Raw genomic sequence first — 17,667 nt, 5'->3', positions numbered from 1 at the left:
ATCCCCATTTTACCCCGCTGATTTCTGTAGTCTTATTTTTCTCTCTCTTCTATGTTCATGTACAATTACTTCTATATGTATGTGTGTGTACTTGCAACACCACTGCTACCACCGATCTTATTTAGTTAGTTTAACAAATGTTTTCTATTGGCCTCTTTATTAAATATATTTCGGAATATCAGAGTAACTACGAAAGATATAAACTCAAATCAAGGTGAAATAAATATAACAAGGCCGTTGTATTTGCTTAAAGCTCATCACGTTTATTTAAAGGTGCAATCGCATTGTCAAGGTCCATGTATTCGGCAACAAATGCGCGAAGGAGAACGGCCCAATTTTGTATAGCAATAGGGTCGAGATTTTGAGCATTATCCTAGTGGGGTCAAAATCAATAAAACGAAGTAATAAAGGTGTCAGATCAAGAAGTGGAAGACATACCTGAAAAGTGTGCCAAGTATCAGGAAATGGCACCGGGATTAAATGCATGATGGGGACCCCTCTCTCGAGGAAGGGTGTGTGGTCATCTTGGATTGAAGACCCGGCCATGTTATTCATTGAATCGGGTACTAAGTACTTGCTCTGCCCTGGCGCTGCAAGCAAGCCTAGCTGTCGCATACGAATTTCTACTGCAGACATATTGGCAAATAGTTTGGCGGTGGAGGGCTGTAAGCTAGGAATATGTGGTTGAGCAGCTCCAAGTAGGTCCAGTAGTACGAGAGCATTGATGTTCTGAAGCTGAGAAGAATCAGCCCATTTGGAAGCCAAGTGTCGTGCGCCATAGATTGCATCTCTAGGCGGATCCCATTGGAGGAATGCTTCCTCTCCATCAAAGAATACTATTTGTAATGCAGTTTCGTTGAGTTTCGGAGATTTAGTCAAAATATCGGTGAGCGTGCTGGCCATATCCAATATGATTGCACACGGCACAGATGAGTCAGTTGCACCGATAAAAGTGCCGCCTTCCATTGGCTTCGAGTCATAGTGAGCTGCTACAATAAGGCGCTTTTGCCCTTGGCCGAGGGTCGCAATAATATTTGCAAATTCGACTCTACCAACTGGGGTCGTGTCATTGAATTGGTCAAGCTCAACTTTCCACCCCAAATTTTGTAGCTGAGAGACAAGGAAAGCACGCACTTGCTTATTGCCTTCCGTTCCTGAAACTCGTGGAATTAGGAGTGGCGATAGAAATGAGTTAACTTGGGTATTATCGACAGAGAGCCGCTGTATGTTGGAGCGATTAACAAGCGTGCGAAGTGCATCATCGGTAAGCGGAATATAAGCAAAGCAAACTGAAATTATCGAGAGTAGTAGCGAGCATGCGAGCAGCAACAACCGCATTTTTTTTTTATTGATTCAGGAACAAGTGGGGCGAGGTTGAGGCCAGCTGGCTCTAACCTATTTCGAAGAGAAATTATATTATAATTCGTACAACATAGTCATATCCTATTCAATAGTATCATTAATCTTAAATTTTACTCTTTTTACGCGTCCTCTTCGTGTTCAATAATCGCGATCACGAATGCTAAATAAGAACTGGGACCATGCCTCAGTATAACATTCGAGGCGTACAGGTAGAAGTGGATTTGATTTGTATAATTGCCACATTTTTATTCCATCACTAATGCTTTCATTTCGATTGGAAAAAAATTTACCTAGGTACAGTTCCCGTACGAAGCCTATGAGGTAAAGGATTGCAAATGTACTCTATCTTTCCTTCAAATTGTGCTCATCCCTCATACTTGCAATTTACAGGTTCAAAAACATTTCATGGAAAAGGTGATTATGGCTCTGCAAGCGGTAAGAATTGATTTGATCTGGCTGTTTACGTTTCCCCTTAACCTATATGCGCTGATAAATCACATAGGGAGAAAACGCATTAATGGAGAGTCCGACGGGAACAGGAAAGACACTTTGCCTTTTATGTGCAACACTGGCATGGAGAGAAGCTTATCTGCAAAGAAGGCGACTTGCATTGGAGTCGCAGGACTCTGACGTTTCTGAGGTGGCGGGACAACTTGACAAGTCTGTTACTACTAACCCTTCTCTAGGTTAAAAATGAAACATCTCATTAGCTTTTCCAAGTGCAGCTATTTCTAATTGTTAATTTTCGTATAAAAAGAGGATTTCACGAGGGAGCCCCCAAAAATTCTCTATGCTTCTAGAACCCATTCTCAACTCTCTCAGGCCGTCCGAGAATTGAAAAACACCGGATATCGGTATTGATATTTGGCCATTATATCCTCATGGTTTGAGACATATTATAACCCACATTCTCTATAAATCCAAGGCCAAAGATGTGTGTTCTAGGGTCAAGAGACCAAATGTGCATAAATTCTAAGGTAATGAAGCATAATTCGAACGCAACCAGGTCAGCAGTATGCCGGCAGATGGTACAACGAAAAACCTGCGAATTTTATTTGAATTTAACCGGTACATTTTCCAGCAGTTCATATTGATATTGAGCACTATTACTAACTAAATCGTAATCTAGTTGAAGTGAAGACAGATCCTCGTATTGAGGATGGTGTGATGGACATTGAAGATCTCGTTCAATTTGGAAGAACACGAAGGTAAAACTAACACTCACTAGCGCTGGCTCTGCTCAATAATTATTAATTCCTCTTATTCTTTCTATTAGAGCATGCCCATACTACTTGTCCCGAGAAAATTTATCAAAGGCAGATATCATATTTCTTCCTTATAACTACTTGGTGGATGCTTCAGCAAGAATTGCACAAAATATTGATATCCGTAACTCTATACTTATATTTGATGAGGCGCACAATCTTGTACGTTATCAAGCCAAGCCTATGCTACTTTAGTAGGATTAATAAGCTTTTAAACAATAGGAGAGTTCTTGCGGTGAATCAACATCCTTTGAGATTGGACACACAGATCTAGAGCAATGTGTTGAGGAGGTCCAGATATGCATTGATATCACGTCTCTACCAACATATCAAGGTGATTATGGAGCCAATGATTTTGCTCTGCTCAAAGGTAAATGAACTATTGGATTATTTTTCAGGAATGTGAATTTTTAATTTTTCTAATAATTTGATCTACATTGTAGCTTTGTTGCTTAATTTCCAAGAGCAAATTGATCGGATTGAACTTCCAACTGCTACACAAGAAGTCACTAAACCGGGCGCATTCATATATGAGCTTTTTGAGCGATTACGCATCAATTTTCAATCGGTGGAATTCCTCTATAAAGGACTTGAGGCTGCCATGGTTACTCTCGCTAATGATGCTGAACTACTCGGACGGAAAGTGAACCACCAAGGAGCACTGAGCAGATTCATGACAGCCCTTAAGCAAGTGTTTAACCCATCGTTATTTGCACACGAGAATAGCCACATGGCTTTTTCCAAATTTTACAAGGTATGTTCCATACACTAATTTATAGGCGAGATTTGCTCGCTAATCCCACCAGGCTACATCATCTCGCTTTCATGCAGGTTCACATTCAGAGAGAAAAGCATCCTCATAGTAGCTTATCCCAACCGAGCAAAAAAAGACTAGGTAGTGCACAATGGAAACCGCTTTATATATTGCTACAAATGAATAATGAATATTTTCTTTCTGCTTCATTAGTCGAGAAGAAACTTAGCTACTGGTGCTTTAGTCCTGGCGTTGCAATGATGGATATGAAAGATAGAGATAATAAAGTTCGATCAATCATTCTTACTAGCGGGACACTTTCTCCTTTGGGGCCGTTAGCCTCCGAATTACACATGTCTGTACCAATGAGTATTATAAATAATGCCATAAAGATTAAGACCTTAGTTTTAAACCTTTATTAGCGATTTTAACGTGCGCTTAGAAAATCCTCACGTAATTCAGCCAGAACAGGCGTTTGTTGGGGTGATTACACATGGTCCTGCTGGCTGCCAATTGAATTCCTCATTTACCTTGCGAGAGAATGCTGACTATCAGACAGACCTCGGAAATCTATTAGGTATCGTCTCTCACGTTTCCAGGGGTTTTCTTTCAACCAGTGCATTTAACAAACATCGCAGTTAACATTAGTAGAATTGTTCCTGATGGACTTCTCGTATTCTTCCCCTCCTATGGGGTGTTACAAGGGTGTATGCAAAATTGGCACCAGGCCAAAGCCGGACAGAAAAGTATTTGGGAGCGGATCAAGTCTTTTAAGCGACCCGTGGTCGAATCTAAAAATAAACAAGAGTTTGGTTCGGTGAGAAGGACCACTTTTCTCTTCGCATCCCGATGGACTAATCGCGTTCTTAAGTCCAGATAATGAATGAATTTTATAAGGCTATCGAGGAAAAGGGCCGAAATGGTGCGGTTCTTTTCGCAGTGTGCCGGGGAAAGGTTTCAGAAGGATTAGACTTTGCAGATTCAAGGGCCCGAGCGGTCGTGATTACAGGCCTGCCATATCCAGCCGCAAGAGACCCAAAAGTAAATTGCGGTTTGTGAAGATCAGATAGATGAGTGAGATAATAGATGCTATCTTTGAGTAGGTCATTCTGAAAAAACAATACCTCAACGAGATGCACCACAAGGGCACACCTGGAAGTACGGTAGAGTGATCATGCATCTTGCTAATTTTCTATTTGGGGTGATATACCTAATTGTTTCCAGATAATAGACACTCTCTGGTCAAGAATGGTACAAACAGCAGGCAGCGCGGGCGGTTAATCAGGCAATTGGAAGAGTCATTCGCCACAAGAACGACTATGGTGCTATTTTGCTCTGTGATGAAAGGTAAGAAACAATAGCTTATTTAAAAGACAACTTTAGCCTCTTTCACATCGATTATGTTGTTCCCTTTAGGTTTTCCTCTGCTGCTAGTATAAGTCAACTCCCCGTTTGGGTACGGCCATTCGTTAAGGTATACAATCAATTTGGAGAAGCACAGGGCCATCTCACAAAATTCTTCAAGCGAATGGAGAAGGCACAGGTAGGAGTTTTAGCATGATAAAGCCGAACATAGTGTCGAACTAGACCTATTCTTTATAAAGAGTCTGGTAGATTTGCCTTCTCAGGAATCCACCGAAGTCAAGATTACGATGGAAAATGAATCTCGCCTGCCTGCCTATGATGAAGACGACGACGGACTTCGGGGCATCCGCAAGCAAAAAAGAAACCACTCAATGCCAAATTTCGGCGAGGAAGCATCACATGAACCTCGTGCAAAGAAGCGGCTTGCATCATTGCTGGATGCACTCCACGAATATCAAGTAAGGGATATCGATCGAGATTACGTATCCGCACAGTCTCACTTATGAGTGTATCCTTTACTTTAGGCAGAACGGCCCAATGGGGCAGCACTCCCTCCTCTTCCCCCTCTTCCGAACTCAGTCCGCCGGCACAGGAGCGCATTTGAAAACCCTAATTCATCAAATAAACCTCCTGCTCTCCCGCAACGCCCCCCTACCGATTCTGCTGTGCTTGATGGATTCCGTTCACCCTCACCCAGCCCCTCGCCAAACTCTCCGTTACTATACCCCACAGCTCAAAAACAGGAGGCGCGTGCATATATTGACCGGGTAAAGGCTGTGTTGACTCCCGAGGAGTATAGCGTCTTTCAAAAGCTACTAAAAGACACAAAGACGAAGCAATTAGGTTTTGAGGAGATGCTGGATAAAATGATTGATTTGTTTGCAAAGGTGGATGCCAGGAGCGAAGCCGAGAAAGAAGAAATAATGAGCCTAAAATTACTGGCGGGGTTTGCTCCTTACGTTCCTCGTAAGCATGCCGGCCTTTTTGAAAGAGTGTTAGCCGATCACGGTAATCTATTTTGCTTGGAATGGATTTTCTAAATAACCCATGACAAACTTTTTTCATAGAAGCGGTAATGAAGGCTAGCCTTGCTCCACAGAATTCTCATGCGGAAGAACCCAGCTCGAAGCGGCTACGCACCTCAGAAGTTCCTCTCACACAAGCTGACCCTCCTCTATCTGTATTCCGCGAGGGAAATATGACAGAATTTGACAAAGCACCTAGTAAGAGATTCAACTTTTCTTTATTTTTTTCTGCTGGTTTGCCTATTGACTGATCAATTTTCTACTTCAACTCTATAAAAAAGTGTGCGTTATCTGCCACGGGTCGCTAAAAACTCCCTTCATTTCCAAGTGCAACCACGTAAGTATTGAGACTTTCTCCTCTTCATTATGCACAAAGTTCGAAAATCGATTTGGCTTGTTTGATGAAATAGGTTTGTTGTTACGAATGTTGGTTGCGCTGGTTCGAGCATCAAGAGACATGCCCAATATGCCGCACAAAGCTACGAATGAAACAATTGACGAAGCTTTATTTTGTATAAACTGTCATTAGACTCATGAGGCCATCACAAATATCATCACCTAGAGACTCTGAAAAATAAAGGCATCCATTGTTATATATTACCAATAAAATGCAAATCCGAAAAAGCTGTCTTGAGTGGGGAGTGAGGATGAGGGTAACACAGGAAAACGCGCTCTTCAAATATAATTGTGGACGATGGAATTAAAGTAGAGAAGAGGGATAAACTATGCAAGCATTTGGGGAGAGAGTGGAATGGTATCAATTGAAGAGGGCGAAGCAATTATCCCATTGGCCAGTGCCTTTTCTTGCATGGCTAGCTTGGAACTTCGCGGGGCAGAGGACATCTCGGAAGAGAACTGATCATGCACGGGGAAGAGTAATACGTTGAGTCGGGGGGTGATTACGAGACAGCTGTTGGTTGGAATGGCAAGCCAGTCGGCCTTTTCAAATGTAAGGGGCTCTACAGGGTTCAAGTGAGCGTATTAGTGGCATGTAAACCTAGAGCTGAGAGATGCAAGCATACCAGATGCGACTACAACAATATCCTCACGCTTGTCTGCTTTGATCTAAATTTGAATTCAAATCAATATAAGATTTGGATGGGCACTCAAAAAATTAAACTACCATCCGATACCGTCCGGGCTTATACTCTTCGAACCGTGTACCAGAGGAGAAATAAAGAGAAGCAGCTTCCTCCGTCCTGCTATTAATGTAGCGAGTGCATACAACGGTGCATCCGTCGGTTACAGCAAAGTTTAGCAATGAAGGCTGATATGCCGTTTTAAATCAATTATTAGTGTCCAATAGGATAGCCTAAATTTTGCTCTATATACCTCTGTGATGTTCTCCTCCTCCGACCACTTGTTAATCAGCGCAATCGTCTTCAACATAGCATCTTTTAGAGCCTCGTAGCTAAAAGGCTCATCGGACCCCGGATTCTCCAGTTGATCGAGGAACAGAGCAAAAGCCCACTCAGAGTCGGTATTGCCTTGCACAAACAAAAAGAGCTCGTCCCTCAAGGATACGGTAAGCTTTCTCTTAATCTAAAGAGGAGCAAGGGTATAGTTATATAAATAAAAATATTCGAAAACAAATGCATACCTTGCGGAATTCGGCGATATGGCCATTATGCATGAACATTAGTCTATTGTAATTGAAGGGATGACAATTTGTCTCCGAAACAGATGTAGCGGTGCTCGCACGCACATGTGCGAACACCAGAGGCGATTTAATCTTTTCACAGAGACGTTGAAGATTTTGATTATTCCATGCAGGCGTTACTGATGTGAAAATGCAAGGAGAATTGCCAATCTCATCATCAGTCTCGGCATTTGTGTCGTACCAACCTACCACCACATTATGAAGAGTAGTTAAAACTTGCATATGAGAACAATGGGGTATCTCATGTCAACTTACCAACTCCGAATCCGTCGCCTTTAATATAATATGAATTAAAATACAATATTCAAGAAAATGAAAACCCGTTAATATGTCCCAGTTAAAATAAAACATTGATAGCTCAAGATTGCCCATTCTCACCATTGATAGGCCGTCGCTTGTCAAGGCGCAATCGGGAGTCAAAAGACTGAGTAATAATAGAGTGTGCGGGCTTAGTTAACAGCTATGTAAGAAAGCGTATTATGAATTCTTTTACTCAAGAACACAGAACACATAATTATTCAAAACTTCTTACATGTGCCAGCTGAATGGGTGCTTTCCCCTTATATAAAAGAAGTCGACACATTTTCAAGAGCGAAGCTCTGAGTCAAGATGTCAACCGCCGAGAACCTGAGTTCGCGACCCATATTGCCCAATAATTCGCAAACTTAGTGCAATTAGAGGTGACGTAGCCAGATTGTCATTTCGAGAGTTACTAAACAGTTGATCGTGCGATTTACGACGAAAGCAGATCCTCCTTGCCGAGATGCGGCCGATCCTAATTACGGCGAGAGTAACGCCAACAATCCATCGCCATTTACCTATTTTAAAGCATAACGCGTTCACTTCATGTCGACGGCGGCCGATGCTGTTCCAGCGCTGCATCGTTACTACGCCTGTGGTGGCTTCTAACTGGCACTGGAATTCTCTAATCGATTTTGAGAGCCCTTCGAAATCAACTAACATCGATTATCCTGCACTCACGGCAAGTCAGGCTGCACATTTCAAAACACCTCCTACGCAGGTTAAAATGCTTGTTCGCGACTTTATCGACGATTCCCTCTATAACCCGCACTATGGCTATTTCTCGAAACAAGCGGTCATTTTCTCTCCTGAGACAGATTTCGATTTCAACGGTTTGCGGGACAATAATGCATTTATGCGATTATTAAGTAGGAAATATCAAGAAATTGAGGATGATGTGGATGAAACGGATGATATAGCAAGACAAGTTTGGCATACTCCCACCGAACTCTTTAAAGTAATTGAATGCCCGTTTCCATCATATTCAAAAGTGGTTGCGATAACTTAAGAGCTAATCGACGTATATATATATATATATATGTGCATTTTTGCTTAATTATATAGCCTTGGTACGGATACGCATTAGCAAAATATATGGTCACTGAATATAAACTCAACCTATACCCTCACCGTGACCTGGTGATCTACGAGATTGGTGCAGGTAACGGTACGCTTATGCTTAACATTCTCGACTACATTCAACGACACGAGCCGTCAGTGTACGAGCGGACGCGTTACAAAATCATCGAAATTAGCTCGAAACTCGCAGAGCGACAGGCGACGCGGCATGATATCCGTGGTGTGCTTAACCGCCACCATTGTGTCGAGATCATCAATCGCTCCATATTTGATTGGGACATATACGTTCCGGACCCATGTTTCTTTTTGGCCATGGAAGTGATTGTAAGTGCTTTATTTAGATTTGTACTGGCTTAAGCCCCGCCTGGACTAACACCATATGTGGCTCAAGGATAACTTCGCCCACGACTTATTGCGGTATGACGCAGATACTGAGGCGCCATACCAAGGCATGGTTGCGATTGACGAGTCTGGCGATTACCATGAATTCTACGAGCCGCTCCACGACCCCCTTATCCATCGGTACCTTTCCCTTCGCCGCCAAACCCTCTACCGTACACCCGTGCTACATAACCGGTTTATGCGGCGGCTGCGATCCAAACTCCCGTTTGCACCTAATATGACCGAGGCGGAATTTTTGCCCACGAAACTGCTTCTGTTCCTCGAGAATCTGCGCGAGCACTTCCCGCAGCATCGTCTTTTAATATCGGATTTTGACCGGCTCCCTGACACAATACAGGGAGTTGATGCGCCCGTAGTTCAGACAAGATATCGACGCACCATGGTGCCCTGTTCCACCTACATGGTGCAACCGGGATGGTTCGATATCTTCTTCCCCACCAACTTCGAGCTGATGCGCGACATATACCATCTGGTGTGCCGCCCTTCCCAAGCCGACTCGACCATCAAGATCATGACCCACAGAGAGTTTTTGGAGCGGTATGCCGATCTAGAGAGAACAAGCACGCGGTCCGGCGAGAATCCAATGCTGGAGTTTTATGGAAACCACAAGTTTTTGTGTTCGTGAATTTAGAGTCGTGTATCAATGACGATTTCGAAAACTTCTTCTTGTATTGAACTTTTATTAGATTTCTTCTCTTTTTATATCTCCTTCCCTCATGTCGCCGCCTCCTTTCCCACCCTCTCCCACGTTTTCCATTATAAAACTTCTATCGTAGAGCGATTTCTTATTTGGACCCCGAACCCTGCATGGAAAGATCTCCTGTATTCCTATCTAAAAAAGGCACTCCGCCCTTAAGAAATGAGTTTTAAATTTCCTGTCCAACTCGTTGCCCCCCTACTTAACTATTTTCGATGCATCTTCTGCCATTCCTCCGACGACTCCCCTCTCGGCATCCGCTACAGCTAGCATTCAAATATACGTCTCCTCTGCAGCAGCGCAACGCCTTCATGACCAACATTAAACGTGTGGAACAGACTCCGTCGGTTCAGGAATGGGTTGCTGCCCTCGCGCGATCGACAGCCTCTCCGCAAGAAGACGCCGAGCAGCCCGTCTTTTTCTTCGATTGCGATAACACGCTCTACCACCCATCTGCCAACATTCATAAAATGATGGAAGAAAAGTGAGCGACCAAGGATAATATCACTGCTCATTTCTGGCTCACTAATCATGGTTAATACTCTCACATAGAATATTAGACTATTTCAAGAAGTTGGGCATTCCGGATGGCGAGGCCGCGGTTCTGATGGAGAGATACTATATACAGCACGGACTCGCCATCAAAGTAAATGTCACTTTTCAATATTTTCCACATCACTGTATTAATTCTCTCACTATATCCAGGGATTAATTAAAAACCATAGTAATTCATGGATTGTTAACTAAGGCGTATTTTCAGAATGCTCACACGATCTTTTTTTTCTTCTACTTTCCCGCTAATAGAAATTGACCCCTTAGACTACGGTAGCTCTCCTGTCTGTCACTGCCTTTATTGCGTTTAGAAATAACTCCTTCGTGCCATTGGAAATATAGATAGACACGTGGACGGGTCTCTGCCCCTCCAAGAGGTCCTCAAGCCTGACCCCGCCCTCCGCTTGATGCTTCAGCGCTTGCACATGAAGAAATGGATCTTCACAAATGCTGGCTTAGCGGTAATTTTCTTTATTCACTTCCTCCACTTTATGAGATCGGGGGTGCATTTTTCTCCGACTAAAATACCATATGTATAAACTATAATAGCACGCACAGCGCGTTCTCAGACTGCTTAATATCGACGACCTATTCGATGGCATCACTTACTGTGATTATACCCGTCCAGGGATCCCTTGTAAACCCGAAACCCGATTTTACCTTGAGGCGATGCAGGAGGCTGGCGTGACAGACCCCAAGAAATGCATATTCGTCGACGATTCCCGAGTGAACATCGAGGCGGCCATGAGGCTGGGGTGGCTCACTGTGCATGTTCTACCAGGGGCAACCTTGGGGAGAGGGGGAGGCCCCGTAGGGCATTTCCAGATCGAAGACATCAAAGACTTGGAGGATGTATTACCCGAGCTTTGGGCCGGTGCAACCATGCAGCAGAAGCGATGAAGCCTATTACAATATTTATTTCCGCCGAAATTCACCCTGATCTCTTCAGACAACCAGCGTAGAGGCGCTTGAGAGTACTTCATGATGCAAATAGACCCTTTGAGTATGATATGGAATCTATTGAGTAATAGAGAGATAAAAAGAAAACGTCATGTACTTCCACAGATTAAAAAAAATTGGGGGGGAGTGTGGGAGGGAAATGCTTTAAAGTCCGGTTTACATGCCAAGAATAAAGAAAAAAAAAGATAAAAATAGAATAGAACACAAAAAACCGTTATCGAATACACAAAAGCACCTTCCCTACAACTCTGTTTTGGAGAGCTTTCTCCGTGGAACACGGGCGGGGGGCGGCCCATGATAGCGAGTAGAATACCCTGAGGAAGGTTGAGGAGGCGTGTAAGGGGCAGGAGCAGGTGCCGGAGAGTAGGGCGCTGGGGAAGGCCCTGAAGAGTATGGGGCCGGCATGTGGAATCCTGCGGGCGAGGGTGCTGCGTTCCAATGGGGGTCGTTGGGATATATACCTCCGCCGTGAGGTTGGGGCGGGTACATTCCACTGCTGCCTGGTTCTGGGAAGCTTATCCCGCCATGGCCCGAGTTCGGGACCGGGAAATGGACCGGCCCATTCGTCGAGGGCGGATAGGGCATTTGAGAGGATGGAGGGGGGTAAGCCTGTGGTTGGGGCGAGTAGGGCTGAGGATACTCCCCGGAGAGTGGGCGATGCGGCTGTGTGAGCAAGGACGGGGTTGGCACGGGGGTACTCGGGCGCGGCTGAGGAGAATAGCCTCCCGTAACGGGCGTAGGCGGATACGTGTTGTAGGAAGGAGCGGGGGAGGGAGCAGGATGCGCAGAACTCGAGAGCGGGTAGGTTGCTGGCGGATAAGGTGATTGGTGCGGCGACGGTGGAGGATAGGCGGGATGCGGGTAGCCCTGCTGTGATGAAGGGGGCCGTGGTTGCAAATTAGAATTCTGCGGTGGAGAGGTGATCGGATAATTTGGCCGCTGGGAGGGAGGCGGAAGATAGCTGGCAGGTGCAGAGGCAGGGGGACGTTGCTGCTGTTGCTGAGAGGGAGAAGGAGAGTGCCCCGGCGGACGCTGATAGTTCGCCTGATTTCCATACTGATGAGACGGTTGCGAGGGCTTTCCAGTTGCAATCGGTCGCTGTGGAAGAGGAGGCGTGGGCAAAGGCTTCACTTGACCGCCCTGAACTTTCAGCTCATGGGGAACAGGGGGTGGAGTAGGAGCGACGGTAGGCGGAGGGGGGGCAGACTGTGCATTGGCGAAGTGGTATAGTGGCGTGAGTGGCCAGGATAAAATTAGGGAGCTGTGGGCCAAACTTACCGATGAGTAGAAAGTGAATTCAATGTAGATCTCTCCCGCGTATCTGCCATTGTATTCAAGCTTGAACCAATCGTCTAGCTCACCCTCTTTTAAAACACGCGAGAAATCGATGTTTGCTTCTCCAATCAAATCGCTCTTGTTACGGTCCTCATCGAGCACTTGCACGAACAACTTTGTCTCACCCTCATTGAGCTTGAAATTCACTTGGTCATCCCATTCTGTAAAAAGGAAGCAATTCAATTTAGCTGAAATGGCTGGCTCCAATTCAATAAGGGGGCTCATATTCCCACCTGGTTTCTGTCCACCGCGCTTGTCTGTTTTCGTGCGCTGAACATTCGTACCAATCCGGAACGTACAGTATGGGTCTTGTTTTCCTATAATCTCTCGATTCGGAAGATTTTTCTACTCGATGAAGAGAGCGGAGATTCAGATTAGGCGATTTATCGTACACAGTGCTTGGAAGCATTCAAAGCGCTAATGCCGCATGTTCCTTGCAATGCTCCTCATCCTGTATCATTATCAATAAGAGAATACGCACCGCTTTCAAGGCGACTACGACAAGCTCTCCAATTATTTTCGCCATTATTTACAGACGTTAAATAAAAATAACAATGCTAAGAACTGAAGAAAATATGGAGGAGGCTTCTTTTCATGTTCCCGTTAAACATCAGCTTGTGGCTTTTCACAAGAAACAGAAATTTTACACCGTAGCCCCTCTCTATTCCTCCTTATTTCCTCATAGCTCATAGCCATGAAGCCTGCAGCCACAAATCGCTCGCTCGATTACTTAACTTATCTTGATGACTACGTAGATAGTGCGTATATTCCTTGATGTCCTCTCCGCATTCCATAACCTTTCCTGGTCCTAATTAACATTTTATAATTTTCGCCTTTGATTTCCATATTGCCTATTAGCTATTGAAGCGTTGCCATTGGAGCTCCAGCGCAACTTCACGCTGATGCGTGAGCTCGATGGATATGCTCAAGGTCAGATTTGAATTGAGAATGGTTCGTCCGTTATTGGTTTCCTAATTTCTGTTTTAATTTTACAGAAATGATGGAAGAGGTGGCAAAGGACGCGATCTATTTCATTGATAATGTTAAAAGCATGTCTCCAAAAGAGCGCATAGAAGTATTACGAAGACTCTCAGATCGGCTAAATGAGAGTCTAAAACGGGGCGAGGAGAAGGTGGCTCTATCTAAATCAACTTATGATACTGTGAGATCACTCTTGATGGTTGCCCTCGTAATTTATGCCTAATAATTCTTATCACTGTCATTGAAATAGGTGGATCGGCATTGTCAGAGACTGGACAATGACATTCAGAAGTTTGAAGATGAGCAGCTGATGGGCTTTAGCCGCTTATCCGCTGCCGCCAATAGGATGCAGCAAGAAAGCAAGGACAAGAAGGAGGGCAAGGACAGACGTGGGGAAAAGAGAGGTACAAGCGGTATTGTTTTATGCTTACCTTTTAAGCTGGAAGCTTACGTTTTTCTTTCAATCTCTTATTTCTTGTTTTATATTTTATAGGTGCCGATACGACCCCTAGTAAGAGTGCGTATCTTTCATCTGCCTTTCTGTCATCTCTTCAACGAGATTCAGATGCTAATTTATATATTCTACGATTAGAACGTAAGCTGAAAGAGAATACCATCACCCCTCCACCCACCACAGGTCGCAGTGCAGCCATCAAAACCTCCAAAGACAAATCATCGAAGCCCCTCGCCTCGACAAGTAGCAAGTCAGGGCGAAAAGACAACTACTCTGTTAATAATAGCAAGGAAAAGTCAAGAAAGGCGTAAGTTTCTACCCCCTTTTTTTAGCTGCCTCTTTTCCATTCTCGTTATGGCCTATTCACTCGATTTGATATTGATTACAGGGCGCTTGCCACCGACATGCCTATTGATCCCAACGAACCCACCTATTGTTATTGTGAGCAGGTCTCATATGGAGAAATGATTGCATGTGATAATGAAAATGTGAGTTATCTTTTTTCTCTTCTCGATGCCAAGCGTTTTCAGGGACTAATCTTTCATTCTCAGTGTGAAATCGAGTGGTTCCACTATCCATGCGTGGGATTAAAAGCACCTCCCAAGGGCTCATGGTATTGCAACGAGTGCACCGCCCTTATGAAACAAAAGAAAAAGTGAAATCCACGGGACACCCTCAAGCCCTTCTTTCCTTTCGTAATTTTTTTTTTCGTGTGATTATCGCATATTGTTCCAATGAAATTCTTAGGTATTCAGTAGAGGTCCGTTTGTTTTTCTTTTACTTATTGTATATAATAAAATACATTCTTCAATGAGTGGAAGCATTAATGTCACAATCAATAAGCTATAAATACACGGGGAGAGTGGGTGTTGTGAAAGAATATACAATATGGTCTAGTAGTCTACAAAGTGATCGGGGATAACATGCAAATGAGTGAAAGACCAAACAGTCCTACAAGGAGGCCAGTCCTCCTTTTCGCTATAGTATTGAAATGCGTACACTGTAGCTCCCGCTACAACTGTCGTAGTGTCTTACGAATGCAACGTCAGAAAAGCTAACCGAGCGCTCTTGGTTGCGCGGAGGGAAGCTACATACATGCACACATTTAGAAGGAAGGCGAGGGAAACAACAGAAAAGAATGTATATACCCGCTATGGTCAGCGGCCCATCGCATGTTAATTTCCCTAAGAGCCTCGTCGTTGCGAGGGTGGTTGTCTGGACTCTTCTGGAACACAGCTAGCTCTTTACGGCGCGGTGGCAAGTCCATGTTCATAGTTAGGGCTTGTAATGAGAGTGATTGTGTTTGTGAAAGAGGGGAAATGCTTTCAAGGCTTAACAAAAAGCCAGGAGCCAATTCACCTTCGGGGAGCGTTTTATATAGAAGAGAAACGACCATATGTTTTGCCGTAACGACTGAGGGTTTTTTTTATTTCGGCACTTTGCCACATTGGGAAACCGTTCGCCAACTCTTCCGAAACGTGATCGATAAAGCGGCAAAGAAATTTCTTAGGTTCGGTGTGAAGAAGGTAAAACCCTCCCCTTGGTTGCAAGAGAATCCGCTTCCACGCACGATGCAGGCACGCCCGGGCTCAACCGCAAAAGAAGTCGCTCTAATAAAGCAAGCAGCGCGGGCCAACCCTTAGCCAACCGCGTTTCCTAAAGCGAAGCCGAGCGGCCTCTTTTGCGTTATGGTTGGCCCGCGGAATCTCCAGATTGTTTCCCCGAGCGTCGAAGCGGTTAGGAGAGAGAGGGCATTCTGCACCTTTGCCCAAATCCTCCCCTTTCCTCACACGGTCATTACAACCTCACTTCCTCTGACACAGGGAGCAGCTTGCCTGCTCTTCTCAAGTCTTAGGTCATCAAACCACTTGCAGCTCCTTTTGTTTTTCCCTGCTAAGCCTCAAGGTTTCGAAGCTCGAACATGGTGTTAGACATTCACGCTTATTGAAGATTCAGAGAGAGTGTAGGCAAGCCCCTCTTCTTCTCCAAAGTTTCGGCCCATATTGTTTGTAAATGGAGTTGGCCCGAATCATCGGCGAGGTTTGCTTGTGTTGTCCCCTGAATAGGGAAAGGGGGTGAGTTCGAGAAGCTTCCATAAAAACGAGCTATCCTCTTTCTTTTCAAGGGAGAAAGAAAAGGTATAGCTTGTTTACTTTAGGGGGAAAGGAAATACATCTTCGTCAACAAAGCGAGAAAGCACGGCGATAGGCCGGCTCTGACCTAGGCGGGCCTCGAGGTAATCTTTTGGCCCAGACCTAGGTTTTTTGAGGAATAAATCCGCAATTGAAACCGACTCATGATGAGAGTGTGTTTTTAGCGTTACGAATGAATCAAAATACTTACTATAGTAGAGTTGATAAAAATAACTAAGTTGCAGGTACCTCGCAAGGCGTTGTTTGAAGAAATAGAGAACTGACCTATACCACAAGCAGAAAGAAATTCTGCCAAGGGTCATGGCTACTAACCAAGGTTTAGTCAAAGGCCAAGTTCCCGTTTAATCCATGCACGCATGAACTCATGATTAAAAGAGTTTCTCGAAAACACGAAACGAATATTCTATGGAAACAGAGAGACCTCGATTTCGTCAGTCCCTCAGGGAACACTCGCATGACATGCAAAAAACATAGCCTCCTCGGTACCTTTCTTTGAACTCCAAGAAAAAAAAATAGACAGAGTTGAATACAGTAGTGAAAAAAAAAAGAATCTTTAGTCGCCTACTGCTATATCGAAATGGTAAAAGAGCAGTGGCGTGGAAAAGTAGAGATGCGGGCGGAATTTTCCTCGCAAGCAAATGAAATAGTTGAACACACCGACAATATGCAAGAGGGGAAAGCTATAAAGCCACGCTCGCCTTACCACATATTTAGCCGTAATCATTTGAAGAACAAACAGAACAACTCATACCCATATCCTAACGATCAAGTAGATATCTCTAGTAATGAATTTCCGCACACTTATTGTTGCCGTAATTCTGGCTGCCACAGTCGTTCAAGGGTCGCCCTACGTACGACGTGACGAAGAATGTTCGTTTGAGACCTGCCATGGGATATCCCAGCTGGTCCGCAAATGTTTCCCCGAGGCCGTAAAGAAACAAGATGACAGAGAGATGTACAAGGGTAAATAGTTGCATCATGCGGGTTAACTTCACTAGCTTGATTTTTTTTCCCTTAAGATATTTTCAAATGCTTCTGTGACGACTCCAGTTTCCTAAGCTCTTATGAGCAGTGTATGAATGCGTGTGGAAAGCATGCCAAGGACTATCCCAGTGTTCAACAGGTGGACCAATATTGCAAGTTAGGTCAATGAAGTAACAGACCGACGACAACACAATAAGCCCAATGTGTGTGTATAGACAGTTATCTATACGTAGCATAATATGTAGCATAAAATCCAGATCATAAGATGTTGAATAAAACGTGTTTATTTTCAAACTACCGTATACAAGCTTGCTTTGCCTTTCTCCATCTCAAATTAT

The 17,667-nt window shown here is 44.3% G+C and overlaps 9 protein-coding genes across 9 annotated transcripts; 5 read left to right on the top strand and 4 right to left on the bottom strand.

Moving 5' to 3' along the window:
• Positions 1 to 247: 247 nt before the first annotated feature.
• On the bottom strand, positions 248 to 1,338 carry VTP21DRAFT_312 (uncharacterized protein; the record flags this gene model as incomplete). Its single annotated transcript, XM_069393388.1, has 2 exons — positions 248 to 373; positions 439 to 1,338. 2 exons carry the CDS (start codon positions 1,336 to 1,338, stop codon positions 248 to 250), a joined length of 1,026 nt encoding a protein of 341 aa, XP_069256691.1.
• A 203-nt stretch (positions 1,339 to 1,541) lies between these two features.
• VTP21DRAFT_311 (uncharacterized protein) lies at positions 1,542 to 6,289 on the top strand (the record flags this gene model as incomplete). The annotated part of the gene is made up of 23 exons (XM_069393377.1): positions 1,542 to 1,571; positions 1,657 to 1,683; positions 1,753 to 1,797; positions 1,865 to 2,048; positions 2,120 to 2,216; positions 2,288 to 2,430; positions 2,492 to 2,570; positions 2,639 to 2,789; positions 2,850 to 2,997; positions 3,071 to 3,381; positions 3,459 to 3,522; positions 3,595 to 3,736; positions 3,804 to 3,958; positions 4,020 to 4,198; positions 4,258 to 4,422; positions 4,485 to 4,544; positions 4,613 to 4,728; positions 4,798 to 4,924; positions 4,986 to 5,204; positions 5,271 to 5,754; positions 5,814 to 5,969; positions 6,053 to 6,108; positions 6,182 to 6,289. The coding sequence occupies 23 exons, from the start codon at positions 1,542 to 1,544 to the stop codon at positions 6,287 to 6,289; spliced, it is 3,246 nt and encodes a 1,081-aa protein (XP_069256690.1).
• Positions 6,290 to 6,494: 205 nt separating this feature from the next.
• Positions 6,495 to 8,014, bottom strand: VTP21DRAFT_310 (uncharacterized protein; the record flags this gene model as incomplete). The annotated part of the gene is made up of 8 exons (XM_069393366.1): positions 6,495 to 6,730; positions 6,794 to 6,836; positions 6,895 to 7,038; positions 7,104 to 7,313; positions 7,372 to 7,616; positions 7,687 to 7,704; positions 7,810 to 7,891; positions 7,964 to 8,014. The coding sequence occupies 8 exons, from the start codon at positions 8,012 to 8,014 to the stop codon at positions 6,495 to 6,497; spliced, it is 1,029 nt and encodes a 342-aa protein (XP_069256689.1).
• A 180-nt stretch (positions 8,015 to 8,194) lies between these two features.
• Positions 8,195 to 9,838, top strand: VTP21DRAFT_309 (uncharacterized protein; the record flags this gene model as incomplete). Its single annotated transcript, XM_069393354.1, has 3 exons — positions 8,195 to 8,689; positions 8,797 to 9,135; positions 9,203 to 9,838. 3 exons carry the CDS (start codon positions 8,195 to 8,197, stop codon positions 9,836 to 9,838), a joined length of 1,470 nt encoding a protein of 489 aa, XP_069256688.1.
• A 287-nt stretch (positions 9,839 to 10,125) lies between these two features.
• On the top strand, positions 10,126 to 11,362 carry VTP21DRAFT_308 (uncharacterized protein; the record flags this gene model as incomplete). The annotated part of the gene is made up of 6 exons (XM_069393343.1): positions 10,126 to 10,394; positions 10,463 to 10,556; positions 10,616 to 10,634; positions 10,715 to 10,735; positions 10,805 to 10,923; positions 11,012 to 11,362. 6 exons carry the CDS (start codon positions 10,126 to 10,128, stop codon positions 11,360 to 11,362), a joined length of 873 nt encoding a protein of 290 aa, XP_069256687.1.
• A 300-nt stretch (positions 11,363 to 11,662) lies between these two features.
• VTP21DRAFT_307 (uncharacterized protein) lies at positions 11,663 to 13,283 on the bottom strand (the record flags this gene model as incomplete). Its single annotated transcript, XM_069393332.1, has 4 exons — positions 11,663 to 12,628; positions 12,701 to 12,918; positions 12,991 to 13,102; positions 13,239 to 13,283. The coding sequence occupies 4 exons, from the start codon at positions 13,281 to 13,283 to the stop codon at positions 11,663 to 11,665; spliced, it is 1,341 nt and encodes a 446-aa protein (XP_069256686.1).
• A 168-nt stretch (positions 13,284 to 13,451) lies between these two features.
• On the top strand, positions 13,452 to 14,851 carry VTP21DRAFT_306 (uncharacterized protein; the record flags this gene model as incomplete). Its single annotated transcript, XM_069393321.1, has 8 exons — positions 13,452 to 13,515; positions 13,616 to 13,687; positions 13,753 to 13,919; positions 13,989 to 14,142; positions 14,232 to 14,255; positions 14,331 to 14,499; positions 14,581 to 14,680; positions 14,744 to 14,851. 8 exons carry the CDS (start codon positions 13,452 to 13,454, stop codon positions 14,849 to 14,851), a joined length of 858 nt encoding a protein of 285 aa, XP_069256685.1.
• Positions 14,852 to 15,170: 319 nt separating this feature from the next.
• On the bottom strand, positions 15,171 to 15,465 carry VTP21DRAFT_305 (uncharacterized protein; the record flags this gene model as incomplete). The annotated part of the gene is made up of 2 exons (XM_069393310.1): positions 15,171 to 15,279; positions 15,341 to 15,465. 2 exons carry the CDS (start codon positions 15,463 to 15,465, stop codon positions 15,171 to 15,173), a joined length of 234 nt encoding a protein of 77 aa, XP_069256684.1.
• Positions 15,466 to 17,130: 1,665 nt separating this feature from the next.
• Positions 17,131 to 17,498, top strand: VTP21DRAFT_304 (uncharacterized protein; the record flags this gene model as incomplete). The annotated part of the gene is made up of 2 exons (XM_069393299.1): positions 17,131 to 17,308; positions 17,365 to 17,498. The coding sequence occupies 2 exons, from the start codon at positions 17,131 to 17,133 to the stop codon at positions 17,496 to 17,498; spliced, it is 312 nt and encodes a 103-aa protein (XP_069256683.1).
• Positions 17,499 to 17,667: the final 169 nt, after the last annotated feature.

Source organism: Calcarisporiella thermophila (assembly GCF_041956535.1).
Source record: "Calcarisporiella thermophila strain CBS 279.70 unplaced genomic scaffold VTP21scaffold_1, whole genome shotgun sequence".
Classification (NCBI taxonomy): Eukaryota; Fungi; Calcarisporiellomycota; class Calcarisporiellomycetes; order Calcarisporiellales; family Calcarisporiellaceae; genus Calcarisporiella; species Calcarisporiella thermophila.
This window is presented reverse-complemented; position numbering and strand designations above follow the sequence as displayed.